At 42.8% G+C, this 27,762-nt stretch overlaps 1 protein-coding gene across 1 annotated transcript in view; it reads right to left on the reverse strand.

Moving 5' to 3' along the window:
- Positions 1-21,300: 21,300 nt before the first annotated feature.
- The window catches only part of LOC311040377 (gamma-aminobutyric acid receptor subunit gamma-3-like), a gene marked incomplete at its 3' end in the record, with an annotated part of 176,953 nt that continues 170,491 nt past the window's right edge, over positions 21,301-27,762 (reverse strand). The window contains exons 8-9 of the mRNA XM_084050625.1: positions 25,100-25,302; positions 21,301-21,624 (exon numbers count right to left, since the gene is read on the reverse strand). Of these exons, the coding sequence (XP_083906751.1) occupies positions 21,301-21,624; positions 25,100-25,302 (527 nt within the window). The remainder of the gene's footprint in view (positions 21,625-25,099; positions 25,303-27,762) is intronic.

Here is a 27,762-nt window from a genome sequence, read left to right on the forward strand (position 1 = left end):
TATTGACATAATTTTAATATGTATGCACCCTTCTAGTGTTGATTTCGTTGACTAAAACTATGACGAAAAATGTTGGTCGACTACCTTTTTTCACTGACTAAAAGTAAATAAAAACTAAGTTATGTTGACTTAAACTAAGACTAAATATACTGACAATTTCATCAATAAATAAAAACTAGACTAAAATGAGGGACTAGTGGAGAAGAGATCCAGTAGAACTAAAAGACAAGTCATTTTATGTTTGGTTGCGCTCTGAAAATAGCTGATCTACAAGCGCCGCGCTGCAACACGTTGTGAGCTTGTAGATCGGCTATTTTCAGCATGCAACTAAGTGTAAAATCAGCCATTACGATGCCATTAAGGCGGCGCCAAAATACATTTGATGTTATTAGAAGGCAGGTTTTTTTTTCACAGAGTGAGCAGACAGAAAAAGTGCCCTCTAATCATTATAACAATCAGAACCATAAAGTTGTATGTCTGAGTTATATTGAAGAAATAAAGGTCCTGTACCTGCGGCAGTAATTCTTTATACTTTAAACAAACTGTATTGCAGAACAAAAGGAAATCACGAAGCTGTTGCTTTTTAAATTAAATGTAGTACTTTATCTGACCCACTCTTAATCAAACAAAATAATTCAATTCAAGTAAACGATCAGTACACTTAAAAAATTCTAATGAAAACGATCGAACTCAGTTCTTTAGTCCCGCAAACGCAAAGTTCTTTTAAATGTCTCCAATGAGTATTGTAATCCAAAAGTAATCCAACAGATATTGTCTATCTTCTATTTTCCGAAAATCAAGTAAATCCCCAAATCATCAAATGAAAAGGCAATGCATTGCATAAAAAAAAAGCATATTCCTCACCCAACCTTCAAGTCATGAGGCCACATGGGTTCCTTTGTGTCCAAAAGCTCTCATGGCTTCAGAGCTAAACCCTCAGAAATGTTCCTCGACCAAACTTCTCTCCTTCCAGCTCCCAAAGTTCTCCGGCCCCACTACTCAGTGGTTTATATTAATTCCTGATTTTGGTTTAGTTTAGGCTTACAAGAGTCTCTTTCTCAAACACCACCAAACACTCTTTTTTTAATACCTAAAATGGAGCCTCCGGCCGCCTCACTTCCTGTCCTTTTATAGTCATCCCCTGACAATTGCCAGATTCTGTGAGAGAAACAAGCAACCAGGTCTAGGAAAACCAGCCCAAAAGAAGGGACTGTGGGCCACACGAGCACTTTAACATATACATGAGCTATTTGAAAATAGCAGATCTATATATTATTTTCAAATAAAATCTTGCGGGGAAATTATAATAAGCAGTTCTGGCAACCCTGACCCCTGACCCCTGCAGTCGCCATATCAACAGAATGATGAAAATGTGTCGCCACTAGGACTGCAACTATCAATTATTTTCTTTGCTACGATTCTATTGATTACTTTTTTGATTGAATGAATAATCAAAAGAGAATAAAGGAAAAAAAAAATATATATATATACATATATCAAAGAATCAATGCAGAAACATGTTAATAGTTTTTTTTTAATCAACAAAATCAGTCAGTCTGATTAACCACTGAAGCCCTATACTTCATCGCACAACAGTGCCAATTATTTTTCAAACAAAATCTATTATAGTTAATTCTCTAAGTAATCGATTCAATAGATTTGTTGGATTGGCCTCTACACCAGGGGTCTTCAACAGGGGGTCCGGGACCCCTAGGGGGTCCTCAGAGTTACTACAGGGGGTCCGCCAAATCTTTGTGGTATATGATTTTTTTTTTTACCTTAACCGCTTGAACCCTAGCATCCCTTTTCTGAGGAGAACTTTAGCCAAAAATTTTGGCAAAGAGGTATAGGTGTAGAGGGGAAAAAAGAGCAGACCAAGTAAACAAAAAAAGTTTAATCTGAAACTAAATATTACAATATAGAGGGGGTCCCTGCTTCATCTCTCTCTCAGCTAGGGGGTCCTTGGCCTGAAAAGGTTGAAGACCCCTGCTCTACACCACAGAAATATGTTGCGGTCAGATTTCCCCTCAAGCTCCTGGTTGTTTATATGGGTATGGCAGAGAAAAGAAAACAAATGGTTGTTTAATGAACTCATCAGCAGTGTGTCTGCTGTAAAATAAGAGTGTACAGTACATCCACTGAGCCCCATATGGCGGTAATGAATGTTTGTTTGAAACCAGAGGCCTTGTCCAAACTGAATTCCACATTTAATTGGCTATCCCATCTCTACCCAATCAGAAAACATCTCAGCCGTGGGAAGATTAATCCAGAACAGGCTTGATGTAGCTGCAGCCAAACCCATTATTTCTGAGGGAGCCTTTAATTTGCCAATTTAAAAGGTCCGCTTTATCTAAAAAAAAAAAACAATACAGAAACGTCTAAAAGCGAGAGAACGTTTGACGAATGAACTGACTTCATGCGGACTTCGCACCCAGCAGTGGCAGCAATTTTGACCACTGCCTTTAATTTCCCCGCTATATGGGTGGTAACAAATGTCTGGAACACCCACGTCACCTTCGTTTGAACGCACGCCTATTTCAGACCACAGCACGCTTCTAGTTAGTTCAGGCTGCAGTGCATGTGTAACACAGTTTGACCAGCAGAAAGTTAAATGATGAATGGTGCATTTACTGTATATAGGGCCTTTCTCCCAAGGTTTTCAATGTGCATTACGTTCAACCATTCACACATGCTTTCATGGTGGAAGAAACCATGCAGGGCACCAACCTGTTCATCAAGAACAGTAAGTGTCTTTCTCAAGGACACAAAGCTGCAGAAAAGTGCCTGGGAACCACAAACCTTCCAATTCAAAGAGTTCCACCCTGAATGTTCGCTACTGCAATGGTTCCAAAGTGGGTGCGGGGACCCCCAGGGGTCCTTGGGGGGTTCCCAGGGGGTCCTCAGCAAAATGTGTTAATATAGTGTCACAATAGTTTGAACCACTTTAACCATATTTTATACTTTGGCTATTCAAAATATTTTTTGAAAAATCAGTGCAAATCTTTGAATATTGTTTTTAAAAAGCGCTTTTTTTTTAACACTAATCTTTGCTTCTAGGGGTCCCTGGCACAAAATGTTTTGAGATGGGGATCCGTAGCCAAATACATTTTAGGGGTCCTTGACATGAAAAAGTTTGAGAAGTACTTCGCTACTGCAGTCACACACACTTTCCTTCTTGCAGCAGACTTGATCAAACAGGTGTCCCTCTTTGTCTGATTGTGAACTGAATCTGCACTCGGACACTTTCAAAAAACCCACACACACACAGGAGCAGACAGAAGAGCAGACGTTCCATTTCCTCTGTGCAGGTGATGTTCTCTCTCCATAATGCAGTGAGCTATCATGACATCTTCCTTTCTGTCGTCTTTGTAGCAGTGTTCCCCATTAGCTCTTTCAAGTCACGCCATTCACTCTGTTTTGTACGATCTTGCGATTCCATTCCACTCTCTTCCCCTGCACAGCCTGTTCTCACGTATTTTGTTATTATGTCGGATTGCTTTTTTAATGAATCAAAACATACTTACAATACCAAAGTAAAAGTACTCAAATTTGTCAAACTTTTTTTGATGCTGAAAATTGCAGATCTATTGCAGGTCACAACGCGTTGCGATGTATTGTGAACTTGAGTTTACAAATAGAATGAGTATAAAATAGTGCTTTAAATGGTAACGTATGTTTTGTAATAACAATAAAACTCTCCAAAATGACAAATAGCCTAACTAAATCTGTCAAATCATTGTAGGGGAGTAAAAAGTACAATATTTAGCTCTGAGATGTAATGGAGTAAAAGTATCAAAAGTACCAAAAAATTGTACAAGTACATACAGTACTTGAGCAAATAGTAGTTGGTTATTTTCCAACCCTGCTCTTTCATCAAGACCGGTTTTGTACGGTCTTGTGATGCCATTCTGCTCTTTTCCCTGTGCTCAGTTGTTGTGCTGCTTGCTCGAAATGGGGTCAACGCTGTCTATGTGAAACCATGAAAGACGTGCATTAGCATCCGTGCATGTGAGGCAAAGATCCAATTAATCCATTAAGACCAGGAACGCATCTGTGTCATTTTAAGAGTTCTTTGGCTAAAAATAGCAGATCTACAAGCTCATAGCGCGGCACTCTGTGCCGCGCTATGAGCTTGTATATCTGCTATTTATTTTTTTTAAATCGTGAACATTGTGAACAGGGCAAATCTTTGAATATATATATTTTTTTAAAGCGAACATTTAAAACTCAAATCTTTACTTCTGGAGGTCCCTGGAACAAAATATTTTTTACAAATGTTTGCTTTAAAAAATATATATTCAAAGATTTGCACAAATTTTCACGATTTAAAAAAGAAATAGCTGATCTACAAGCTCATAGCGCAGCACTAGGTGCCACGCTATGAATTTGTATATCTGCTATTTTTGACAATCTAAACATAGCACAGAGATGCGTTCCCGGTGTTAATGGCTTAATATAGCCAGAAGATGTCTTCCATTCATATGTGGTATACGGACACACAGTACATAATAGGCTTGCAGCGCTGTCCATGGTTCTGAATGAAGAGAGAGAGAAAGGGAGAGGGAGAGGAGAGAGAGAGAGAGAGAGAGAGAGAGAGAGAGAGAGAGAGAGAGAGAGAGAGAGAGAGAGAGAGAGAGAGAGAGACTGTCTGCTTGCATGCATACGTGTTTGTTTGTGAGAGAGAGCAGGGCAATTACACCAAGTTGCATTATTACTGTCACAGGCCTAAATGGAGAATGCAATATTAAACTGACACGTCCAAGATCTGAACAAATGAGCCCGCACAGGGACATAAGCGAACAACAAATATCTCGACGCCACTGAAGGCCACACCAACGAAAAAACTTTGTAGGGATAGAAATAAAAAACTATAAAAAACATTATGATAGCAGCCTTAATATATAAGCACGGACACTGACACTCTCATCACCAACTAATTGGTCCAGCCCAACAGTAATTGGCCAGTATTATAAATAGAGAATGAAAAAAAAAAATACACTTTCGCTCAGCAAAACTGAGGGCTCAATTGAAGAGAAAGGAGGCAAGCCTGGTGGTTCTTCCTCTGGACAAACGTCTCCATGACTTTGGGGGTGAGGTCTTGCAGCTGCTGAATCAGCTGGCTTTCGATGGACAGCATCGCCGATGCTTTGAGCCGCTGCCCATGTTATCGCGTGTGAAATGTGTTCTCCTCTTCAAGGCGGTGTCGATTTCGTCAACTAAAACTATTCACTGACGAAAACGAAATAAAAACGAAATAAAAACGAAGTTACGATGACTAAAACTAAGATATATTATATAATATAAGATATATTATATAATATATATAACTAATATATTGGCAATTTCGTCAACAAATAAAAACTAGACTAAAATGTTAGTGGAGAAGAGATCCCGTAGAACAAGACAATTCATTTTATGTTTGGTTCATGTGCTCGGGTGTTGCGCTCTGAAAATAGCAGATCTACAAGCTCACAACGCGCCGCGCTGCGACGCGTTGTGAGCTTGTAGATCGGCTATTTGCAGCATGCAACAAACAACAAAAATAAAATCAGCCAGTACGATGCCAAAATACATACAACTGTAGATTTGGTCGACTATAATCTTATGATATTTATCCAACTAAAACTAGACAAAAAAAATGTTTCAGATGACTAAAATATGACTAAAACTAAATGGATTTTCATTCAAAAGACGTTACACTTTATATCAAAATGTGCTGTCAAGATCAACACTGCTTCAAGGTGCAAAAGTTCCTCCCTGACTCAGTTGTTGTTGTTGTGATGGTTTTCAGCAGAGGAGCGGCCTCAGCAAAAACCTCCTCCAAGTTTGTTCTCGTGGATGGATGTTATGTTAACAGAGACAGGAATCAACTATTCCATGTTTCCGTTCAAGCTCAGGACAGCACAGTTGAGCTCAGATGTAGGGGAAGGACAGAACAAATTGTGGGAACAGCGGGGTGTCAACCAGCTTTGCAGCAATCAGGTGGCTCAAAATCTCTGTTGCACCTGAGTGGTGACAGTGTCACATGCCTCCTTCATCACCTGAGGAGTTCATCAGGTTGCTGCCGCATATTTTAGTCATCTGAAAAGTTTTAGTCTAGTTTTAGTCAACTAAATCTACGGTTGATTTTGTTGACAAATACATTTTGCCGTCGTAATGGCACATTTTACACTCGGTTGCATGCTGAAAATAGCCGATCTACAACCTCACAACGCGTCCCGTAGATTGGCGCGAAGCTTGTAGATCGGCTATTTTCAGAGCACAACACCCGAGCGCAACCAAACATAAAATGACTTGTCTTAGTTCTCCTGGATCTCTTCTCCACTCTAAGCCTAACATTTAGACTAGTTTTTATTTGTTGACAAAATTGTCAATATATTTAGTCATTTTTTTTAAGTCATCATAGCTTAGTTTTTATTTAGTTTTTGTTTAGTTTTCGTCAGTGAACAAAAGCAGTCGCCGAACAATTTTCGTCATAGTTTTAGTCGACAAAATGAACACTGCCTGCAACCCAACACGGTTCTCCCAAACTGCATTGACGGTTCTACTTTGGAAGTTCCATCACACTAGCCTGGTAAACCCCCCTCCCTCCGGAAATCTCATTTGCATTTGATTTCAGGAAGGAGTCTTGACTACAGGCCTGTATGGGCAATTTGGGAGCTGGGCTGGTTCGGTGCCAGAAATCTCACCGTTGAGCTGCGCAGCACTGTTTAAGCTGTAGACTCCACGACGAGCAATCCATGTGAAAAAAATGCATGCGCATTTTGCACAATGGTCCTGGAACGTCTGGAACGATAACATCTTTCACGCGGGTCACAACCAATGAGTCGTTTTCCCCATCGTAGAAAGTTTCGGAGTTATAGGGGTTTTAGAGAAGGAGATAGAACGGAAGGGGATGGGGAGCCATGTTTTTTGGCACGGTGAGCTATAAGGCCCTTCCTTCTCAGAATCACCGTGGGTGATTCCAGAGCTGCTCCAGCCCCTCCCGTGTGTAAAAAAAACGAAAAAGACTGAAAACACGGTTCAGACCGTGTTCGGCACTAAAGCGCTACTCTGTGCAAACACGGTTCAGACCGTGTTTGGCACCCGATGTGTTAATTGACCACATGAAGTTAAACAACTATATTCTATCCAAAGTTCCAAACGATATCTTAAAACTAAATTCCGTTAAGTTTTAGAGCGTTTTAAAGTTTTAAAACCAAAACCAAAACAAGATGGCGGCCCGTTTCATTTTTGTCGGCTGCAGTCGGTTCCATTCGGTTTCACTCGAACTTGCCACCTGATTGGCCAACCTTCGCTGTCAATCACAAAACATTGAGCGAGGACGCTGATAGGACAGTTCATGTTATGAACTGTGGAGAAACGCCCAGACAGGCCTGTAGGCCAGACTCACTTCTGAAAACAAATGGAAATTAGTTTTTCCGGAGGAAGGGGTTTGCCAGTCTACCATCACACAGCTGGCCTTGGAATGTGTCTCTGTGTTGCCTCTGCAAGAGGCCTTAGATTGATTGATCGAATACTTTATTGACACGTTTGATAACAGTATGGCAAAATAGTAAAAAAAAACAGCTGTGTTAAAAGGATAACACAAAAAGCCCCAGGGTCTTGTTTCCATTGTGGTCCAATCGACACAACCAGGGAACGATTTATTTTCTGTCATAGACCAGTGGTTGCCAAACTGGGGGTCGGGTCCTCCAGGGGTGTCCCCGAATTATTTTAGGGGGTTCCCAGATGATTAGCTTAATGTGCAACATTGTTTTCTCACTCAACAGTAAACAAACCATGGTGATTGTTTGACCATACGTGCTGGCACATTTTTGACTGTGTATTCTTTCCTACTGTGTTTTGTTGTACTGTATGACTTGTTGTGAAGTGTACAGAGACCCCTTGGGATGATGTTGCACTCTATAAATAAAATAAAAACTGTACTGAGTGTATACAGGGTATCTGCGCATTTCTAAAGTTACATGTCATGACTTTTAAGACCTTTTTAATACCGAATTGGCCAAAATGATCAAACATTACGTAAGAAGGCAAAGATTGTGAAAATAGCCGATCTACAAGCTCATAACGCATCGCAGCTTCTAGTTTGGCTGCAATATTTATCTGTGGAGCCGAGTCAAACCAAATGTAATGCCTACAATTCCAAGTGCTTGTCAGGGTGGTGGGGGGGGGGGGGGGTCCCCAGTTAAAACATGATTATTTTGGGGGGTCGCGGCCTGAAAAGGTTGAGAACCGCTGTCATAGACAGTGCCTCTGCTGAATCGCCATCAAAAATGCATCTGAATATTCTGGATTCAGAGACTCCGCCGACACATTGTGACCCCACAGTGCAGTTTCGCATTTTCCACACAGTTTCATACGTAGGCTACCCTGTTTGTTATGCTGCTCAGTGGAGCGCCCGTATGCACGGCACTGTGAATTTGGGCAAAGACGTTCCGCCTTCCAAGTAAGCCCAATTTCACAGTACTATGTCCAGATGTAGCAGACATGGAAACAGAAGAGTGACTTTGTTTTGTATGCTAACTGTGAGACACTTTTTCTTTGAAAGTCACTCCAAGTTAAAGCCGCAGTTACTTTTACCTGCAGTTTGGGTGATATGAATATCCCGTGGCTGGCACTTAATTGTCTCCGCCGGCCCGGCCGGCAGGGATGCAATGGTCATGGGACGCGGTAACACGCCGTGCAACCCCTTTTTTGAGCAGGAGCACGCGCACACACATGCATAGATTTAAAACAACCTCAACAAAGGCTGCCGGCTGTCACACCAGCATGAATTGACATAGTATTATCATAGGAATGAGTCTAGATGCATATCAATTGTCCATTGTGTAACCTGTGATGTAGGTGTTAAGCGACGTGCGCGTGACGTCATTAAAATAGCGTCCCACCACTAACAAAATCACCAATACAACAGTGCCAGCCAGAGACTAGTGTGTGTGTGTGTGTGTGTGTGTGTGTGTGTGCGTGCGTGCGTGCGTGCGTGCGTGCGTGCGTGCGTGCGTGCGTGCGTGCGTGCGTGCGTGCGTGCGTGCGTGCGCACGTGCAGGGGTGGCATGCTGTGAGGGATATAAATACATGTCTTGACAGCAGACATGTCAAGACACATATTTTCATATTTTCTATGCGACTCTCTCGGTACGACATGTCTGTGGTCTCCCACACACAAGGATTTAAATGTGTCTGAAGTAAAATCTGTTTTGCCTCTTGAACTACAATCTAATTGCTTGGATTATAGGTGCAACAGAGGAACCAACACTATCTTTTTGCTATTCCTGATATCATATCTTTGTCAAGACATTGTGTATCTTGCATCTAAAGGTCGGAAGCAGACACCTAAGTCCTCTATCCGGAGCGTAAAAAACAGCTTATATTTTTCCATATATTCGGCCGTACACCAACGTCGAAGTCACATTTATCAAAGGATCCTACACAGCCAATCCTAGCGTACATCAGGTCGGAGCTTTGATAAATCTCAAGTCTGAAAACGAGCGTCATTTAAATAACACGCCCTTAAATATTCTCAAAACGCCCCGACTTTACGACATGAAGAACCAGAATACGACCAAACGAAGCATGGAAAGCCAATAAGAAAGAGTTTCCCCCGCTCGCCTCGCCACACACGCCTCTCTTTCTCTCTCACACACACACACACACACACGCGCCCACCCAACTTTGTCTTTCATGTAATCCGTAGCGTAGCGGTACAATCTTTGTTGTCACATAGGTAGGCTTGTTGCGAACGCGGCCTCCGACCAAGTGGAGCATACTATGACACTCGGCTCGGCTTGTGTGTCTGTCTGTGTGCAGTATGTGTGCAGCCGCGCCCCCATGTCACTCACGCTCTCATTGGCTGCCCCCATGTGAGTCACGCTCTCATTGCCTGCATGCACTACAGTGTGGCTGAAATTCGCCTGTGCCCCTGCGTGACTAATTACAGTCCTCTGAGAAAAATATAGCAGCGACAGTCAAAAATAACACATCTACAAGCATCTACACGAGTTCATCTATTGGGATATCTAAGAATTCCATGTCATTTGTGCATATTTCAGGCCGGATGGCAAGTAATTGCTCATTCCTTTCTATTCTTCTTATTGTTATTTTCGAGCTGCGTTCGCTTCCAGCGTTCGCGCGTCTTACTTGTAGCCTACATGAATGACATATTATGATACCAATCACATCGGCATGAATGGAATACGTTTGTATACCCATTTATTTAACCCATACCAAGCAGTGCGTGTTCGAGTTACACTAAATAAAGCAGTCATGAGACTCGGGCGGAATGCAGTGATCCCGTGCCGCCACGTTAATATTGGAGCGTCGGGTTTATATCCTTAACCTAGCCAGGTTGTGTAGCCTACATAACTCTCTATGGCATAACTCCATAACATAGGACAAGCTACTGTAAGTTTGTAGACCTCACTGTCCATGAAAAGATGGTCGGGACTCCCGAAAATTCTCTCGCAGAATCGCTTGTATATTTTGAAAATAGCCGATCTACAAGCTAACAACACGTCGCGATGCGACCTGTTGTGAGCTTGTAGATCTGTTATTTTCAAATAGCCAACGCAGCCAGATCTGCAAGCTTAACCGAATGACTGTTAAAGCAGTTTGTTTAAATTAGTTTATAAAATTATATATTTTCACAGCGATTATTTATTAGTGTAGATATACACATTTGAGTGGATTATGTGTCCAGATGCCTGTCAGAGAGTCAGACAATGCTGCTCCGCAGGTCTACAATGGAATAAACGGGCGCAGCCAACGTCAACAACTGGTCTCGACCAGACGTGAGATCTCAGCGTACGGTAGGATGAATCCAACGTCAGGATATATTGATAATTGCCAAAAGTTGCGGTGATCTCACCGTAAGCCCATTATTTGGTCTGCACCGCGTTTATAAATGAGGGTCACTGTGTCTTGGTCTAACTGTTCGCCATTGAACAGGTCTATCCAATGTTCTGTCACTACTGTGTAGATTAGGACATTGTGCTTCATGGCACACAGTTGTCAGTCTAGACACTAGCTTAGCTCAACAGGGATTCTTAAAGAATGCTTCAAAGTGATGTGACTCTGCCAAAGCTCAGCAAATCTGCTGGAAAGATGATGACTTGACAAAGCGTCTACTGTAGTGATCAGACTAGGTGAGTTTCATACACGCATGTCCTTCCTAGGTATTTTAGGAAAAAGGTTTGGTGATGCAGGGCTGCAAGACATACTCATTGTGTCTGAAGTTGTTGCCCCAGGATACTTTGTATACTTTGGGGGTCATGTACAAATAACATATGCTGTGACACACTGTGGTATTTTAATACATATTTTGTATTAAATAACTCTGAGCTTTTGTCTTGTCCATTTTTGGCATTATTCCAATTTAGGGGGGCGTGGTAGCATTTTGACAGATTTTCAGCCATTCTGGATCACAGTGTGCGTTTTTTTTTTATTCCTTTTTTATTCCTTTACACAGTAGGTTCTCGTGCCACAGAAGCATGGAAGATGTAAGTGAGAACAAAATACTTGTATAAAAACCTTGTAGAATTTAGATGAAGAGGCCTGTACGGCTGGTGTAGCGATCCGGGCACCTAGGCTGCTAATGATCCAGACGACCTTTGCTGCGTCACTCCACATCTCTCCCCATTTGCTGGCTCACATGGTGAGTACACACGCACACACCTACACACCCCCTACACATAAGAAGACAATTGTATAATGATGTTTTTATTTTTTTTACTGTGCTTGTTTCACTATTTATTAGCCATCGATGGATAATATCAAATGGGAATAAGGTCATATCAGTCTAATCATGCTGTCAGCCCACCAACTCAATTTGGTAACAAAATATGTATATGATTCAGAATAACATTATTACATGCCGAATACACCTTCCAGAGCACATTGAAACATGTAGGTCTACTGCCAGTGGAGACCAGAGTAAAACTAATGAAACTTAATCATAAGGTATGACATAAATCACCAAAAAATGTATGAGCTTTCAAATAGATATGGTAATGAACACTCATAATTGTAATACAAGTGCAAGTATTATGTCACTCTTAGTTCCTGTAGTGCGGAGTGAAATGTCTATAAATTCCTTTTTTTTATACAGGGATTTCATTTTGGAACAACCTACCTTTTAGCACCAAATGAAGCCAATCGATCGAAGAACAGGCTTTGTGGGCAGGACTACTGAAGAAGTTGAAGTAATGAGTGCAATACATGTGGGTAAACATGTAAACTGTTTTAAACGAGTGCTTGTTTTATTGATTAGTTCGGTTTGATTAGGTTTTAGGTAAATTGGTGTTATTTTACAGGAAGTGATACTTGAGGTTTTTTTTCTTTGTATGTTTCCGTGTCTATGTAATATGTTTGTCTGTTATACACCAAGGACCACTTAGGTGTTTTAATAGAAAATATGTGCTATCCTCAGGATTGTGTAGGTTTGAATCCTAATAAAATCAATACATTCTATGGTGCAGAAAGGCCTGGCTATAGCTTATTGTACAGTATTGCGAGCTTCATTAAATCCCATAGGCATACTATTCAATCAACATATTTCTTACCACATGCTTGTTGGAGCTCATTTGAAATCCTCAAGGAAAGTATTCTGTACTCAAGAGTTCCTTTTAAAACTTTAGAAAGCCAGTTTCCCAACAAGATGACTGGTACCCCACCTGTCTGTCTGTGTGCTAGAGAACCCAGTACCCCCCCTGTCTGTCTGCCTGTGTGTTGGAGAACCCAGTACCCCAGCCTGTAGTCTGTGTGCTGGAGAACCCAGTGCCCCCCGTTTGTCTGTGTGTACCTGGATCCTCTGGTACGCAGTGACAAGTATTGAGCACCTCTACTGCAACAGCTTTGGTGTCCTCCTTCTCCTCTCATATTCCCCTGAATCTGCTGCCCTTCGTATGCATCTGGTCCTTCATCCGTTTCTCTGGCTCCTGCACAGGGTCCAAAATGTACTTTTTTGGCTCACCTGGCCAAGATGAAAAAATCGGAACCAAAAACATATCATTGCTGTTGCATGGAAACCTTGCATGTCCAAAACCGTTCCTTTATTATTGTTTGATGAATTAGGGAATTCATTTATGAAAAAAACATTTCTGCCTGACAGCAATGATATTAAATATGCTTTAAAATGCCCAAACTTATACATCCACTAAAAGTCAGAAAGTGGTCTCACCTGCTCGCCATGCAGGTCCTTTGGGCTGTAATGGTCCGACTACTTCATTAATTAACTAGTGAAGTGGATCTGGAATAACATCAGCTGCTCATAAGGGCTGTGAACTACATACATTATGCTCCTGCCTTCCTGTTTATCACATTATCGCTTGGTGCAGCATGTTTCGAAAGCAACTACATGAGTTTTCTAATAAAACCGTCGAGGTGGCTGCAGTATCTACCAATAATAATAATAATAATTAAAGCTGCAAGCAGCGATGACCGGGCTCTCGCAGTTAAGGGCAAATATCGACCAATCAGAACAGGGAGTAAAGATAAGCTAAGTAAGGATTTTCAACTGAGTCCAGTGAGACTCTGTACGAGCAACTATGATATATCGACCAATCAGAATAGAGGGTGGCGCTTGGTAACTCAGATGAAGGACAAGGACTGTCAACCGAATCAAGTGACGTGACTCACAAGTCTGTACGACAAACCGTTCAAAAGTTCAAAAGTGTGTGCAAAGTTGCGCAACCTTTTGAGTATGTTTAGGCCCTCAAATACGCGATTCATTACCGGGAAAATAACAATCTTTGGGGCTTCGCACTGGTGCAGTGCTCGGGGCCTAATATACTGTATCATCAAATTATTGGCTCAGGAATGCGACGAAAACTAAAATAAATAATTATTTTGGGTGAGCTACTCCTTTTTTATACACTTATTAATAACTGACGGATATTGTGGGATAACTGGAGAGGACATTTGGGAGAATAGACTCAGTGAAAAAGAAAAAACTCACTGGCTGCCAGTAAAGATTATGCTGGCCGTTGCGACTAAATGCACCGTAAGTCTGGATCATCTAACTGTATGTTTTTGGATGAAATAAATAATTACCAGCATGTTTTTCAGATTCAAGTTCACATGAGACTTCAAGTGCAATACCGCCTCTGTCGGGTGGAAACCTCATATGTCCATAATTATATTCAAAAGCAGTTTTTCGAGCTTGCAGATCTGCTACTTTTAATTCCTTTGTGTGACGCTGTAGGATGATCAAGTAGGCCATTGATTTGCACAAAAAACACAAAAAGCTAGAATATGGAGATAAGAAGTTTCTGCACAATATAACAGTTCTGCCTTTGAATCACACTTCTAAGGTTTTATAAATGGGCGTCAGCAAATGTACAACTGTGCAGACAAAGTAAAGAAAGGATTAAAGCTAATCATAAACAAAATGCAATGTAAATGGATGTACTGTAGATTCAGCTACTGATGGCATTTCTCCTTTCATCATTGCTGCATGTGCCGGGCCTGGTACAAAAAAGACATTCTTCAATAAAGCTTTTTGAACAAAAGACGTTGTTTATTAGTATAAGCAACATTATCACGCACTAGAAAAAAAACATACCTGACTATTTTCACTTTGGATCCTGCATTCATGGAGTGTCTCTGCGTGGGAGAGCGGCGACGCTGCTGCAAACCTGTGCTGGACCTTGAATCACCAACACCATCACCAGTGACCCCATTCACCCATGAACCATAAGCAAAACATTTCAGCAAAAATGGCCAATCAACAAGCTGACAGCGGGATGCAATCTTCTAGATCTGCCATTTTTGGTGAAGAGATTTGGCAGGAAAAAAAGAAAGTGGAAAGTACAGACCCCTGGGGGATCCCGGGGTCAACGAGGGTTTAAGTGGTTAAAGGGATAGTTCTGTCTTTATATACATTTGGGTTTGATCGCAAACATCCCAAGGTTCTGGTCAAGTACAGTAGGTGAAAACTATTTTAAATCAGCACTACGGTCATTAAGAAATGTCCACTGGAGGCTTGTCCGTTTGTCCACTGAAAGCTTTTTATATACTGGTAAACTGGTTAGCTGATTCCATTTGTTTCCATTTGATGGCTTTACATCTCACACGCTGTATAATACAAAAAAAATCTGTGATTCAATCTGTCAAATGAGGCGTGGTTTCTTAATTGTTTCATGTGACAAGATACTGACCATGACACTGACCATGATACTGACCATGATACTGACCATGATACTGACCATGATACTGACATGATACTGACCATGATACTGACATGATACTGACCATGATACTGACATGATACTGACCATGATACTGACATGATACTGACATGATACTGACCATGACCATGATACTGACATGATACTGACCATGATACTGACATGATATTGACCATGATACTGACATGATACTGACCATGATACTGACATGATACTGACCATGATACTGACCATGATACTGACATGATACTGACCATGATACTGACCATGATACTGACCATGATAGTGACCATGATACTGACATGATACTGACCATGACCATGATACTGACATGATATTGACCATGATACTGACCATGATATTGACCATGATACTGACCATGATATTGACCATGATATTGACCATGATACAGACAACAATACTGACATGATACTGACTATTATGGTGACCATGATGCTGAGATGATAATGTCCATGATACTGACATACTGACTATGATACTGACCATGATACTGAGATGATATTGTCCATGATACTGACCATGATACTGACCATGATGCTGACCATGATACTGACCATGATACTGACCATGATACTGACCATGATGCTGAGTATGATGCTGACCATGATACGTATCATAGTCAGTATCATGTGAGTACCATGGTCACAGGGCTCTGACAGGGCCATGACAGCTCTGTCATTCAATAGCTACTAACAGTACAGTTTAATGTAAAATCAGATATTTGGAAATCGATGAGTTGTTTTCTAAATTACATGAGCAACACAATACATAATACAAATAAAGCTTACATTTTAATTGGTTGCAGGGGGGGGACCTGGATATTGGATAGGGGGCACTGGCCCAAAAAAGGTTGAGAAACACTGGTGTAGAGGTAAAACAGGAGAGGGCCTAGTATAGACTCCTGGGTGACACCAGTCAACAAAGTACAGTGGTTTAGATGGACTGTTTTTAGAGAGCCGTGGAGATCTCAGAGGGGGAGACAAGGCCTGAACCAGGGACATTCATTACACTCATTCATCCTTGATCTGGGGTCAGAACTCAATCCCCCCTTACTTAAGTGGTCTCATTATACTGGCACCACGCCACGGCTGATCCCGGGTCAGCGCTCCCATTGTGGAGATACTGGATGAATGCAGGCTCCCATTCAGCTGAGAACACACAGGTGAGCTCCACAAAGATGTAGAAAATTGTGATTGTTTTTTTGTTTTTTTAATTGAAATATATCTCAACGCACTAGGACACTTATAAAGTGTAGTAGAAATATCAGCAAGAGAAGTGAGGATGGGTTTAAGTCCAGCAGGGCCCGGGCCGACTGTTCATGTTGGTTTTCTTCAGACTGCAGCCAAATCCCATTTGTTTCTCAAATGCCATCTTTGAGGACTGACCGTCCACACTGTTATTTGCGAGCCATCAGATTGGATATCGTTGCTGTCGGACAGAAACCTTGTATCTAACGTCGCACTGCCGATCCGACCGATATGTCTGAGTCAGTGTCAGGGCTTTGTCAGAGCACCTTGTACCCGTCTCTCTGTCTGTGCCCAGATATGGACAGGTCTGTTTCTGTCTGTCTGCCTGACTATGTTGCGTCTGATAGCGACCCCAAATAAATCGATCAGCCGGCAGGCTAAGCCTGGGAGATAGAAAACTTGTATGATGCGCACACTAAAAGGACTCACGTCCAAACAAAAGTTCAAGTCTAAAATGCTTTACTTCAGTGTCACCAATTACAATATAATATATATGTAATATGGGCACCTTTAATGCTCATATATGGAGATCTCTATCCGTCAGTCCTTGTCCCTTTTATGCCCATATATGGAGATCCCTGATGTCATCAGTATTATGCCCATTATTGGAATGCCCATATATTGGTTGGATAGGCGGTTCTGGACAACTGTATATCCAAACTACTCGACGGTGGGCACCACAATCCCTCGAGTCCTTGCTGAGTTTGAAGTCGGTCGGTCCCATATATGCATATGACCATATATGGGCATAGCGGTCGGATCTGTGGCTCTTGACAACAGATCTCCGTATCTGTCAGTCCTTGTCCCTTGTAGGCCCATATATGGAGATTGCTCATGTCATCGTTATATGCCCATATATGGGTATGCCCCCTTTTGTGTCCATATATGGAGACGCCTGATGCCATGACAACACATTGAGGTTAGACAACACACTCCATATTTGGGGGTAGCTGCATTGGGAACTCCTTATATGGTTATAGCTGAGTCAAAGTGACATGAGCGTGATGGCGTGGTCCGCCGGCCGGGTCTCCCTTAAGCCAATTTTTATATGATTTAACCAATGAAACGTCTTAAAAAGATACACATTTTTGTCATTCTCATCTGGATAACGCCATTAGACCCACTGGAACACAGGTTCTTTTTCCCCATTTTCTGCAAAGTAACAGTTTTGGACATACAAGGTTTCCACCGACAGTGACGTGTATTCAAATATCATCGACTTAGCTGCATTGGTTGCTGTGTTAATGACACAACAACATACAACATAGGTGTGAGTAATGCTCCATGTCTTGACGGTGTTGCTCACTGAAAACAGGCGATCTACAAACTCACAACGTATCGCGCCACCGCGCGCTGTAAACTTCTAGCTCAGTGGTTTTCAAAGTGGGGTCTGGGGACCCCCAGGGGCCCTTGGGGGGGGGTAGCAGGGGGTCCCCAGCAAAAGTAGTTGATATAGCATCAAAATACGTTTAACCCCTTTATCCATTTATATGTTGGCTATTCAAAAATAGAAGATCTACATTATTTTGTAAACTATTTTTGATTTGATTTTCTTTGAAAAATATTGAAAATGTTTGGAACATTTTGGATTTTTTTTTTAAGGACAAATCTTCTCTTATGGGGGTCCCTGGCATAAACATCTTCAGATAGGGGTCCACGGCCAAATATATATAAATTTGGGGGTCCTTGACATGAAAAAGTTTGAAAAACGCTGTTCTAGATCAGAAAGGCAACACTGTCTGTCATACATCAAAGTATAACTCAGGCTTCAGCGTCCGAGTGTCTAGACAGAGACATCTTTAGAAAGCCGCCAGTCTGAACATAGCCTTTGAGTTCAGCCGGTTCTTAACAGACCAAAATAGCCACTTCAACCTTTAACAATACAGAGACGATCAATAGATGGATGGATCAATGTACAGTATAGATGGACATCCTGAGGTTGTCAGCCTCTATACGGCAATCAAAGATTCAATCCTTGCACTGCCTTGAACAGCAGGCTAAGACGTCATGTAAGGCTTGATTTATACTTGGTTGTGTGTGCTGTTGTCGCCGCACCCAAACTAGTCGATCTGCAACACGTCGCAGCGTGACGCTTTTGTGAGCTTGTGTAACAACATGGGATTCGAACTATAGGTGAAGCAGCCCCGGGGTATATAACAGACTAGCCCACTTTAAAGGGATAGTTCACCCAAAAGATTTTTTTTTTACCGGAACCGCTGCCGGTCATCAAATTGTTAGCTTAGGAATGCGACAAAAACAAAACAAATATCCATGAATCCAAGCCTCCATGGGGTGACTAATCGATAGAAAAAAAGTCATTTTGGGGGTGAACTATCCCTCTAACCCCAGGGTAGACTAAAGCCAAACATCTTCCCCACTAGCCTTAAGGGAAATCCCCCTTGGCTGGCGGAGATATTACGCTTCTGGTCATCAGGCAGAGCCTCTGAGCCAAATACTATGGGACAGAGCTGAGTGTGCTCTACAGACTGTCAATTGATTAAGAGAAGGGTGCAGACTCTCAGTGAACGGTCTGTTAGAAACAGTCCGCACTCACATGGTGAATTGTCTTTGACTTTCTTTTTTATTTACCGCAGCAGCAGTCTCTGAGCCACTCTGCTACACTTGTAGATTGGCTATTTTCGGTGCACAAACACCGGCACACGGCAAAAGTATAACACACGCAAGTAAACACACTCGCAAGCCGGAGAAGAGAAGCCCCCCAGTCTTTCTCAAGCCTTACACCCGAGGCGTAATTTGCAAGTACAAACCTTATGGACAGGGGCGGAAAATTGTCTCGAGGTCACATGAATATGCAGAACCCCCGCCCCCCCCCGCAACCCTCCCTATACTGCATGTATGAATTCATCCCGCCTCGAACCGACTGAACCGGGGAGAAAAAACGACGGAGGGACTCCAGGCCCTCGCTACTGGCCTAACATACATTCCATTAATAACCAGTATGAAAATAGAAACATTAATTAGGTACACCTTACATAAAAGCTTTCTGTGAGCATACAAATACAGGAGGGAGGGGGAGAGGGGGGAGGGGAGGGGTTCTGATGGTTCATTGTTCTACAAAGCCAAACAACTGCAGAAAAAACACCATAGAACATGGAAAAAAAGAGAGGAAATAATCCGAAAAACGTGTTTTCCGTTCTTCCGCCTTCTCTGTCTCTGTTCTGTTCTCCCCACGCTGGTCCGTGTCGCGTCTCTCCGCTCCACACGGCATCAATATTACATGTTTGAACCAAGTCCATGAGGGACTCCATCAAGACCCATCAACTACCATCACACTTCATCCATCTTTTATCAAAGTGCTCTGAGAGAGAGAGTGTGTGTGTGTGTGTGTGTGTGTGTGTGTGTGTGTGTGTGTGTGTGTGTGTGTGTGTGTGTGTGCACACGCGCGCACGTGTGTGTGTGTGTGTGTGTGTGTGTGTGTGTGTGTGTGTGTGTGTGTGTGTGTGTGTGTGTGTGTGTGTGTGTGTGTGTGTGAAATCTCAATATATAGAAACCTATTTTACAGCACCTGTTAGTCACTTCTGCAGTAGATGGACATGAGTGGACATGCCTCCATGCGCCGCAGTAAAACTGCAGGACATTGCGTATCCCTGTTCATTTTTCATAAGGGGGAAAGTAATATAATGGTATTAAAAACGTTCCACAGTTTTGAAAACTACGTGAGATGACTTTAATGGAAAGTAAAATAGGCTATGTACTGGACGCATGGACAGATGGATGGATGGACGGACGGACGGGCGGACGGATGGATTGGGGGGATATGGGGGGCACTGGTGAAAGTTTTATGACGTATAAAATCTTCCTATTTGTTGGGAGGCGAAGGGAATGCAGTGGCTACCGGGTCATTGATTTACTGCTAGGCTTGCAGTCTAGATTCACATACACTTTGCCTGGGGAGGAGGTCGGTACAGCGTGTACGCATGCATGTATTGATGCATGCAGAAGAGTGAACGCGTGTATGCACAGAATGTATGCATGTGTTTATGCGTCTTATAGCTAACGGGTAAGATGCATTCGTCTGATATATCCCATCCCAGGTCAAATTGGCCTCTAGTCCTCATCACCCCGCCCCCCCCCCCAGCCATGACAAGATAATCACAAATAGAGTTCTTATGACAAATGACCACTGCCGTTTACATAACTCTTAACAATTAACTAACAGGCTCTCGCTGTGAAAATACAATACTTCTAATTACTGTTATTAGAAAAAGGGAACTTATTCTAGTAGTGCAACTAAATCTAATAGGCTAGAAAATGAAGCAGAGTGGTACTTCTAAGATACTCTCCCGTTGGTGAAGAACGTCGTCCGTGTTTTGCCTGATGAAAGAATAAACAACATGCGGTCGGTGTGATGGATGAGGTAATAAAAGGACGAGGGAGGGATCTCAAAAGCTGCGTCTCTCAGATTGGCGCACCCATTTTTTTTTTCTTCTGAGAAGGCACTGTGGACGCGTCGCCGTCCTGAATAAATCGCAGGAAACGTCTGCGATTGCCGCGGCGGCTCCCCCCCCGCCAAGAGACGCTGAGTCCCGAGTCACGGGACTCCCCGACGAAATGCTTGCCGACGTTGAGATTCTACAGCAGAGTGTGTCCCGTCTTCGCAAAAAAGCTCTCCCACATGACCCCCTCCACACAAAGACTCCGAAAACGACGAGTCCTGGATCTCAGAAAGTGCCGTCGTCCGTTTCAGACCCCACAGCAGCAGCGATACCGGCGATACCGCCACTCCGCCAAAACGACTTCAACGATCCCCACATCCCCCACATCCCCCTCCAACCCCCATGCGGAGCTTATCTTCTTTCCTGGGTCGTCCGTTTGTCTCCTCCCCGCTAGAGGTAGAGGTAGCTGACCCAGTACACGATGTTGAAGAGCAGGAAGGACGTGGGGAAGAAGACCCGGGAGTAGGCGTCCAGCTCGTGGATCTTGACGTGGACGCGGCCCTTCCGCCAGCCGCCGTCCTTGCACTCCTCGTGGCAGCAGAAGAAGCTCTTGCAGTCCTTGCCGTCCAGGCACTCGTACAGGCAGCCGTCGTCGTAGGCGTCGTGGTGGCTGTGCCAGAAGAGGGAGTTGCCCACGGGCGACATCGCCGACCGGTGGTTGTTGCCGCTGCCGCGGTGGTGGTGGTTGTGGCCCATGTGGAGGGCGGAGTAGGCCTGCAAGGGGGTTGGGGGGGGGGGGGGCATACAGAGGCAGTGGTGGAAGAAGTACTCAGATATTTCACGAAGTAGCAATACCACCATATAAAAATGCTCTGTTACAAGTAAAAGGCCTGTGTTCAAAATGTTACTTGAGTGAAAGTACTGGCATCAAAATACACTTTAAGTATCAAAAGTAAAAGTACTAAAATGTTAATCTACAAAAAATAGCCAATCTACAAGCTCACAACGATGCGACGCGTTGTGAGCTTGTAGATCGTCTATTTTCAAATAGCCTACCTGTATGTATAAAATAGGGCTAAAGTGTTTAATGTATGCTTTATAATATAATTATCTATATCTGCAAAGTAACTAGTAACTAAAGTTTCCAAATAATTGTAGTGGAGTAAAAGTATAATATTTGCCTCTAACATGTAGTAGAGTAGAAGTAAAAGTACTGAACATTTAAAATACTCCAGAGTAAAGTAAAAATAAAAAAAATGACCACTGCACAGAGGGAGTTAAAGTCGTGGTGAAATGGATTTTTTGCTAGCTGGCCAGCTAATTTCCTAAATGAAAACGCTGGTTCACCAATCACAGATGCCACCGGTAGCAACCGACTGCCCCGTCCACTCGGACTATAGGATCAAAAGACACAGCAGAGCTCACCAGCAAGCTCACCAGCGCAGCAGTTTTTCTCTCGTCAGGAGAGACAGAGCTGGCTGAGACTCGTTTATTGCCAGTTTTTCACCTCAAATGTTTTCAGATTCATATCTTAAAGTGCTGTTTAAGTTTAAACCGTCTGGCCGTCATCTTCAGTTACATAAAGAACGTAGGAGCCCAAGAGTGTTTCCCTAATTAAGATCAGGTGCGAGTGGAGGAGCGTGAGCTAAGGGAATGAAAAGGGTGAATGAAATCAAGATTCATTTATATTCATAAAGGTCTATCTCATCACGCTGTACATTTGTGTTTACAGGAAGTAATTAAAATTGGACTTTTAGGGACTTTTGATTGCTTCTTGAATGGTTCAAAAATTAAAAAGCAAAATCCACCTGAGGAAATTAATCGTGCTGTGTGATATTGTGGTGTGAACCAGACATGCCGATAAATATATAAAGAAAACATTAATCAATTAGTAAGTAAAACCGTGTTGGAAGATAAATTGAGACAAGCTCCTGCCTTCTTATTGTGGAACGCCTGTTTTATACGTGGACACGGGCCACGGTGTACGCCGTTAACAGCACAAGCTATAAGTTCCACAACGAGTTGCGTGAGCTTGCAGATCGGCTCTTTCCCGATGCCTGACATGATCGGCACGCAACCGAGAATAAATCAGGCATAAGGGAGGAGTAAATGGGTGCGAGGAGGCAGAGAGAGAGAGAGAGAGAGAGAGAGAGAGAGAGAGAGAGTGTTCGAGGGGTTGAAGTGAGAGATGTGTCACGAAGGAAGAGGACTGACTGAGTGGGCGGCAGAGAGGGTGGAAGGCGCCGAGGGGAGTGGGGGGGTGGTGGTGCGGGGAAACAGGTGCAGGGGGTTCGGGGGAGAAAACACGAGGCTTCCCCAGACAGACAGACAGACAGACAGAGAGAATGCAGTATTTCAGAATACAGTATTTCAACTGGCGATTTGAAGAGGAAGGGGGCTGAATGCATGCTGTGGTGTCGAAGGATCCACTCCAGCAAGCTTGTGCAGAGAGAGAGAAAGAGAGAGAGAGAGAGAGAGAGAGAGCATTGACCATGGGGGGGGGGGGGGGGGACACATACGCTGCTATCTATTCATCATTGCCTAGCAATTGTTGGTTGCTGTCAGGGAGAGAAACCACATATTGTTGCTGTCGTGGGGCAGAAACCTTGTATCTCCATTTTTTAACTTTTTAGTTGTGCAAAATCATATTTCTTATAGCAAGCTTTCGGTCTTAGAGCTTCTGAAAGCCATAAAGCAATCAGTGAATATGACAGTATAAAGGTTCAGGGTGTCATCACCTGATTGATGAATGTGTCACACCTGTGCCAAACATGTCGGTGACAAAACTCATGGGAGTTGTAGTCCTACAAATTAAGTGTAATACAAAAACTAAAGTGTCCACTGAGACAGGAAACACCCCCAAAAAAAAAAGAATATTTACAATATGAAAGTGGTTCAGTGTGTCTGTGGGTTTATATAAACACTGAACCCATGAAAGGTATTAACAAGCGCTCGTGACTAAAAAGCAACTACACTGGATCAATTGAAACACATGCCCCCCCCCCCCATTTCCTGAAAACCAGCGGTTTTGGACATACACGGTTTCCACCCGACAGTGTCGATAATAATGAAGACAGAGTCGAATGTGGAGTAGGGGGACAGGGGGGGAGAGGCACTGACAGCAGCAGCTGGTGACTCAGTCTGAGTGGATGTGTAGCGCGGCTGTACATTAAAGCGGTTCTCTCTCTCCCTCTCGGCAGGTGGAAGCCAGGATACTGCCCACACACAGCATTAAGGCTCTCTCTGTAGCGGAGAGATTGTTAGCTAGAGATCAACGGCTGTCGGTGGAGTGTTCTCTCTCTCGGTAGGATAGCGGAGCGAGGAGGGGATTCGCATTGGTGCACATCACGCCTCATGTTGGCACTCGTGGAAATGCATGGCATTGGTGCGTGCGTGTGTGCGTGGAAAAAAAAAGGTGGGTGGCGCATCATGCCATGCATGCACAAAATCGTCGTGTGCGAACACTTGAAACGTAAAAAGACACGCTCGGTTTGTGCATTACATCACATTACAGTCATTTAGCAGACGCTTTTATCCAAAGAGACTTACAGTAAGTGCATTCAACAGGCAGGAAAACTACTAATCACCAGAAGTCTTAAGTGTATTCTCTTCTAAAACAAGCAACTAAAAGTATACCTAGCACTACTTCATTGTTTTAACCCATTAAGACTTGAAGCCGATTAAAAAAAAAATCTTCTAAATCCTAACAGTTTTCTCAAAAACTGTATTATGTTTCTATGTCAGTGGTTCTCAGTCTTTTTCATGTCAAGGACCCCCAAAATGTGTGTGTATTTTGCCGTGGACCCCCATCTCAAAATATGTTGTTCCAGGGACCCCCAGAAGCAAAGATTTGAGTTAAAAATATATATTCAAAGATTTGTCAAAAATAGCAGATCTACAAGCCTATGAGCTTTACATCTGCTATTTTTAAATAGCCAAAGTATTAAATAATGGTTAAAGAGGTTACACAGATGCGTTGCCGGTTTGAATAGGTAAAGCGTTGCACAAAAAGTTGCGAAAAAAGCCAAACGAGCAATTTTATGAAACACTTTGAAAGTAAAAGTGGTTAAAGGTGTCTGTGGGTTTTAGAATACTGAACAAATGAAAATATATTAACAAGAGCTTGTGACTAAATAATAACTTCACTGGATTCATTTGGAACACAGGTTATTTTTTTTTCCATTTCCTGGAAAAGTCACAGTTTGGCACATACGAGATTTCTACCCGACAGTGTGGATAACATACTCACAGCCATTCTCTGTCTCTTAGGAGGGGCTTTGGGTTGTGCACTGTAGGCGCAGTAGTTGATCATGGCGTACTCTATCATGGCGGCAAACACGAACAGGAAACAGACGGTGATGAACAGGTCCATGGCCGTCACGTAAGACACTCTGGGCAAGGAGTTCCTGGCCACGGTACTCAGAGTAGTCATGGTCAGCACCGTGGTGATACCTAGCGCGGGGGGGGGGGGGGGACATGGGTTAATATGTCATCTCGCTGAACATACGATGTATTGTCGCTCTCGAGCCGTCAAACGGGGCACGGCTTATGACAGCTAGATCAGTGGTTCTCAAACTTTTTCATGTCAAGGAGCACCAAAATGATATGTATTTTGGCCACGGATCCCCAACTCAAAATATTTAGTTCCAGGGACCCCCAGAAGCAAAGATTCGAGTTGAACAAAAACATACATAACATATAAAATATGGTGAAATGCTTGTGACGCTGTATTAACACATTATGCTGGGGACCCCCTGGTACCCCCAAAGGACCCCTGGGGGTCCCCGGACCCCACTTTGAGAACCAATGATTTTCCAAATGATTCTGAATTTTTTCAAGATTTTTCCATTTTGGAAAACAGCAGATCTACAAGCTCACAACAGTTCGTGATCTGTTTTGTTATTTTATATGTGACATTCCAAAGTTTCAGAGAGCCTGCTATTGACACTTTGTCAATGCATTGTCACGGACAAAGGGGGTGATTCGCCAAGTGTGAAATGGTGTCAGGTGTGATGATTTGTCTTTATTTAAAGGGACCAGACAAGACAATTCATCACAAACTATAATCAAACAAATAACCAACACCACCACCCAAGACATAATACAGGTCAATCCTCCAATAATTAAACGAACCTCTGTGCGTCCCCAAAATCTCTTCTGCCCGGTTCTCCTCAGTGGCTGGAGCAATTCATCTGCACATGGCCATTGACCATCAGCATGTGCACGGAACACAGACGCCCGTTTTTCACTTTCCCCAAATGTCAGCTGTTTATTAGCGTTTTTATGTAAAAGAATTTCACCATGGTTACAGCCCCCCGAGCTATGGGATGAATGATCAAACTGCGCATGCGTCGAATCCACAGACCCACTCTGTTAGACTGTTGCCGTCTGGTACAAGCACACACAGAGAACATGCTTAAACTTAAAGGACTTTCATTTACGGGCCGTGTACACTAAGAAAACATTATTACGGTTGTGTGTGTGTGCGCGCGCACTGTGGTCCAGGATGCGGCGACGGGACGTGCGAGCGGGTCCGGCCGTGTGTGTGTGTGTATATAAGTGTGTGGGTTTGCGTGTGTGTTCACTGTGGGTCCAGGAAGTGGCGACGGGACGCACGCGCGTGCGGGGCCGGTGCGTGTGTTGGAAATGTTGCAGGTACCAACAGTCACTTATATAACACATTATGATATGACATGATATTTGGTAGCCTGTGGGAGCCAGGGTGTCTCAGCTAGGCCTGATAGCTGTTGTTTTTGTTACAGCCTATCTGTCCTTGTAGCAGCCAGTATAACTATGGTTTCTATGTGATGTCTATTTGCTCTGTTTTTGTTTGATTATTTATAGACATTTAATACAAGAGCCATATTGTTGTTGTTGTTATGTTATACAATTGAAAATGCCAATAAACATATTGTTTAAAAAAGAAAAAAAACCTATGGTTTGAGCCCTGTGCTCGTTGGCAGAACACCCCTTTGTTCCACTGGAACAAAGGGGTTTCACCGGGCCTCAAGCCAAATTCAGGCTGGTCCGGTGCATCTCAGGAGTGGGACTGGTATATATAGAAGAAGGAAGGCACTGGAGCAAACTCGGACAATTAACGACAATTCATTTACAGGGTGCAGGCAAATAACGTGACATGCTTCCATTTCCACCTTAACACCGATCTATGTCTATAAAGTACTTCTCCCCATGTGATATCATGTGCATTAAAGCATAACCATCACCACCTAGCCACCTAATATTGTCGACATCAGTCACTGATTGATCCAGAATGCCACGACACAGCCATAATGCCACACTAGCTAGTTGAGGGCAACGTATAAGCCACTGTACAACACTGAACATCGATCAACTCTAAAGCTTTTAAGTTACAATCTCCTCGCTGACTTCACTTCTACTGCACAGCAGTGGTGTGAAGTAACTAAGTACATGTACTCAAGTACTGTACTTAAGTACAATTTTGGGGTATTTTTAATACTTTGTACTTACGCTCCACTACATCTCAGAGGCAAATATTGTACTTTTACTCCACTATAATTATCTGAAAGCATTACTTACTAGTTATTTTGTACATTTTGATAATTATTACAAAACCACGTCAGACCTATATATATACTTTGGCAATTTGAAAATAGCCGATCTACAAGCTCGCGACACGTTGTGAGCTTATAGATCTGCTATTTGCAAAGGATTTTTATACATTAAATACATCTGAAACCTTGTGAAATGGGACCTTCTGCATAATGAGTACTTTTACTTTTGATGCCAATACCTGTACTTTCACTCAAGGAAATACATTTTGATTACCAAACTTGTACTTGTAACAGACTATTTCTATAATAGGGTATTGATACTTTTACTTTTACTTTGATTTGAACTTTGCTTTGAAATTTGAGTACTTCTTCCATCACT

Source organism: Gymnoscopelus microlampas (assembly GCF_963454915.1).
Source record: "Gymnoscopelus microlampas genome assembly, chromosome: 24".
NCBI lineage: Eukaryota > Metazoa > Chordata > Actinopteri > Myctophiformes > Myctophidae > Gymnoscopelus > Gymnoscopelus microlampas.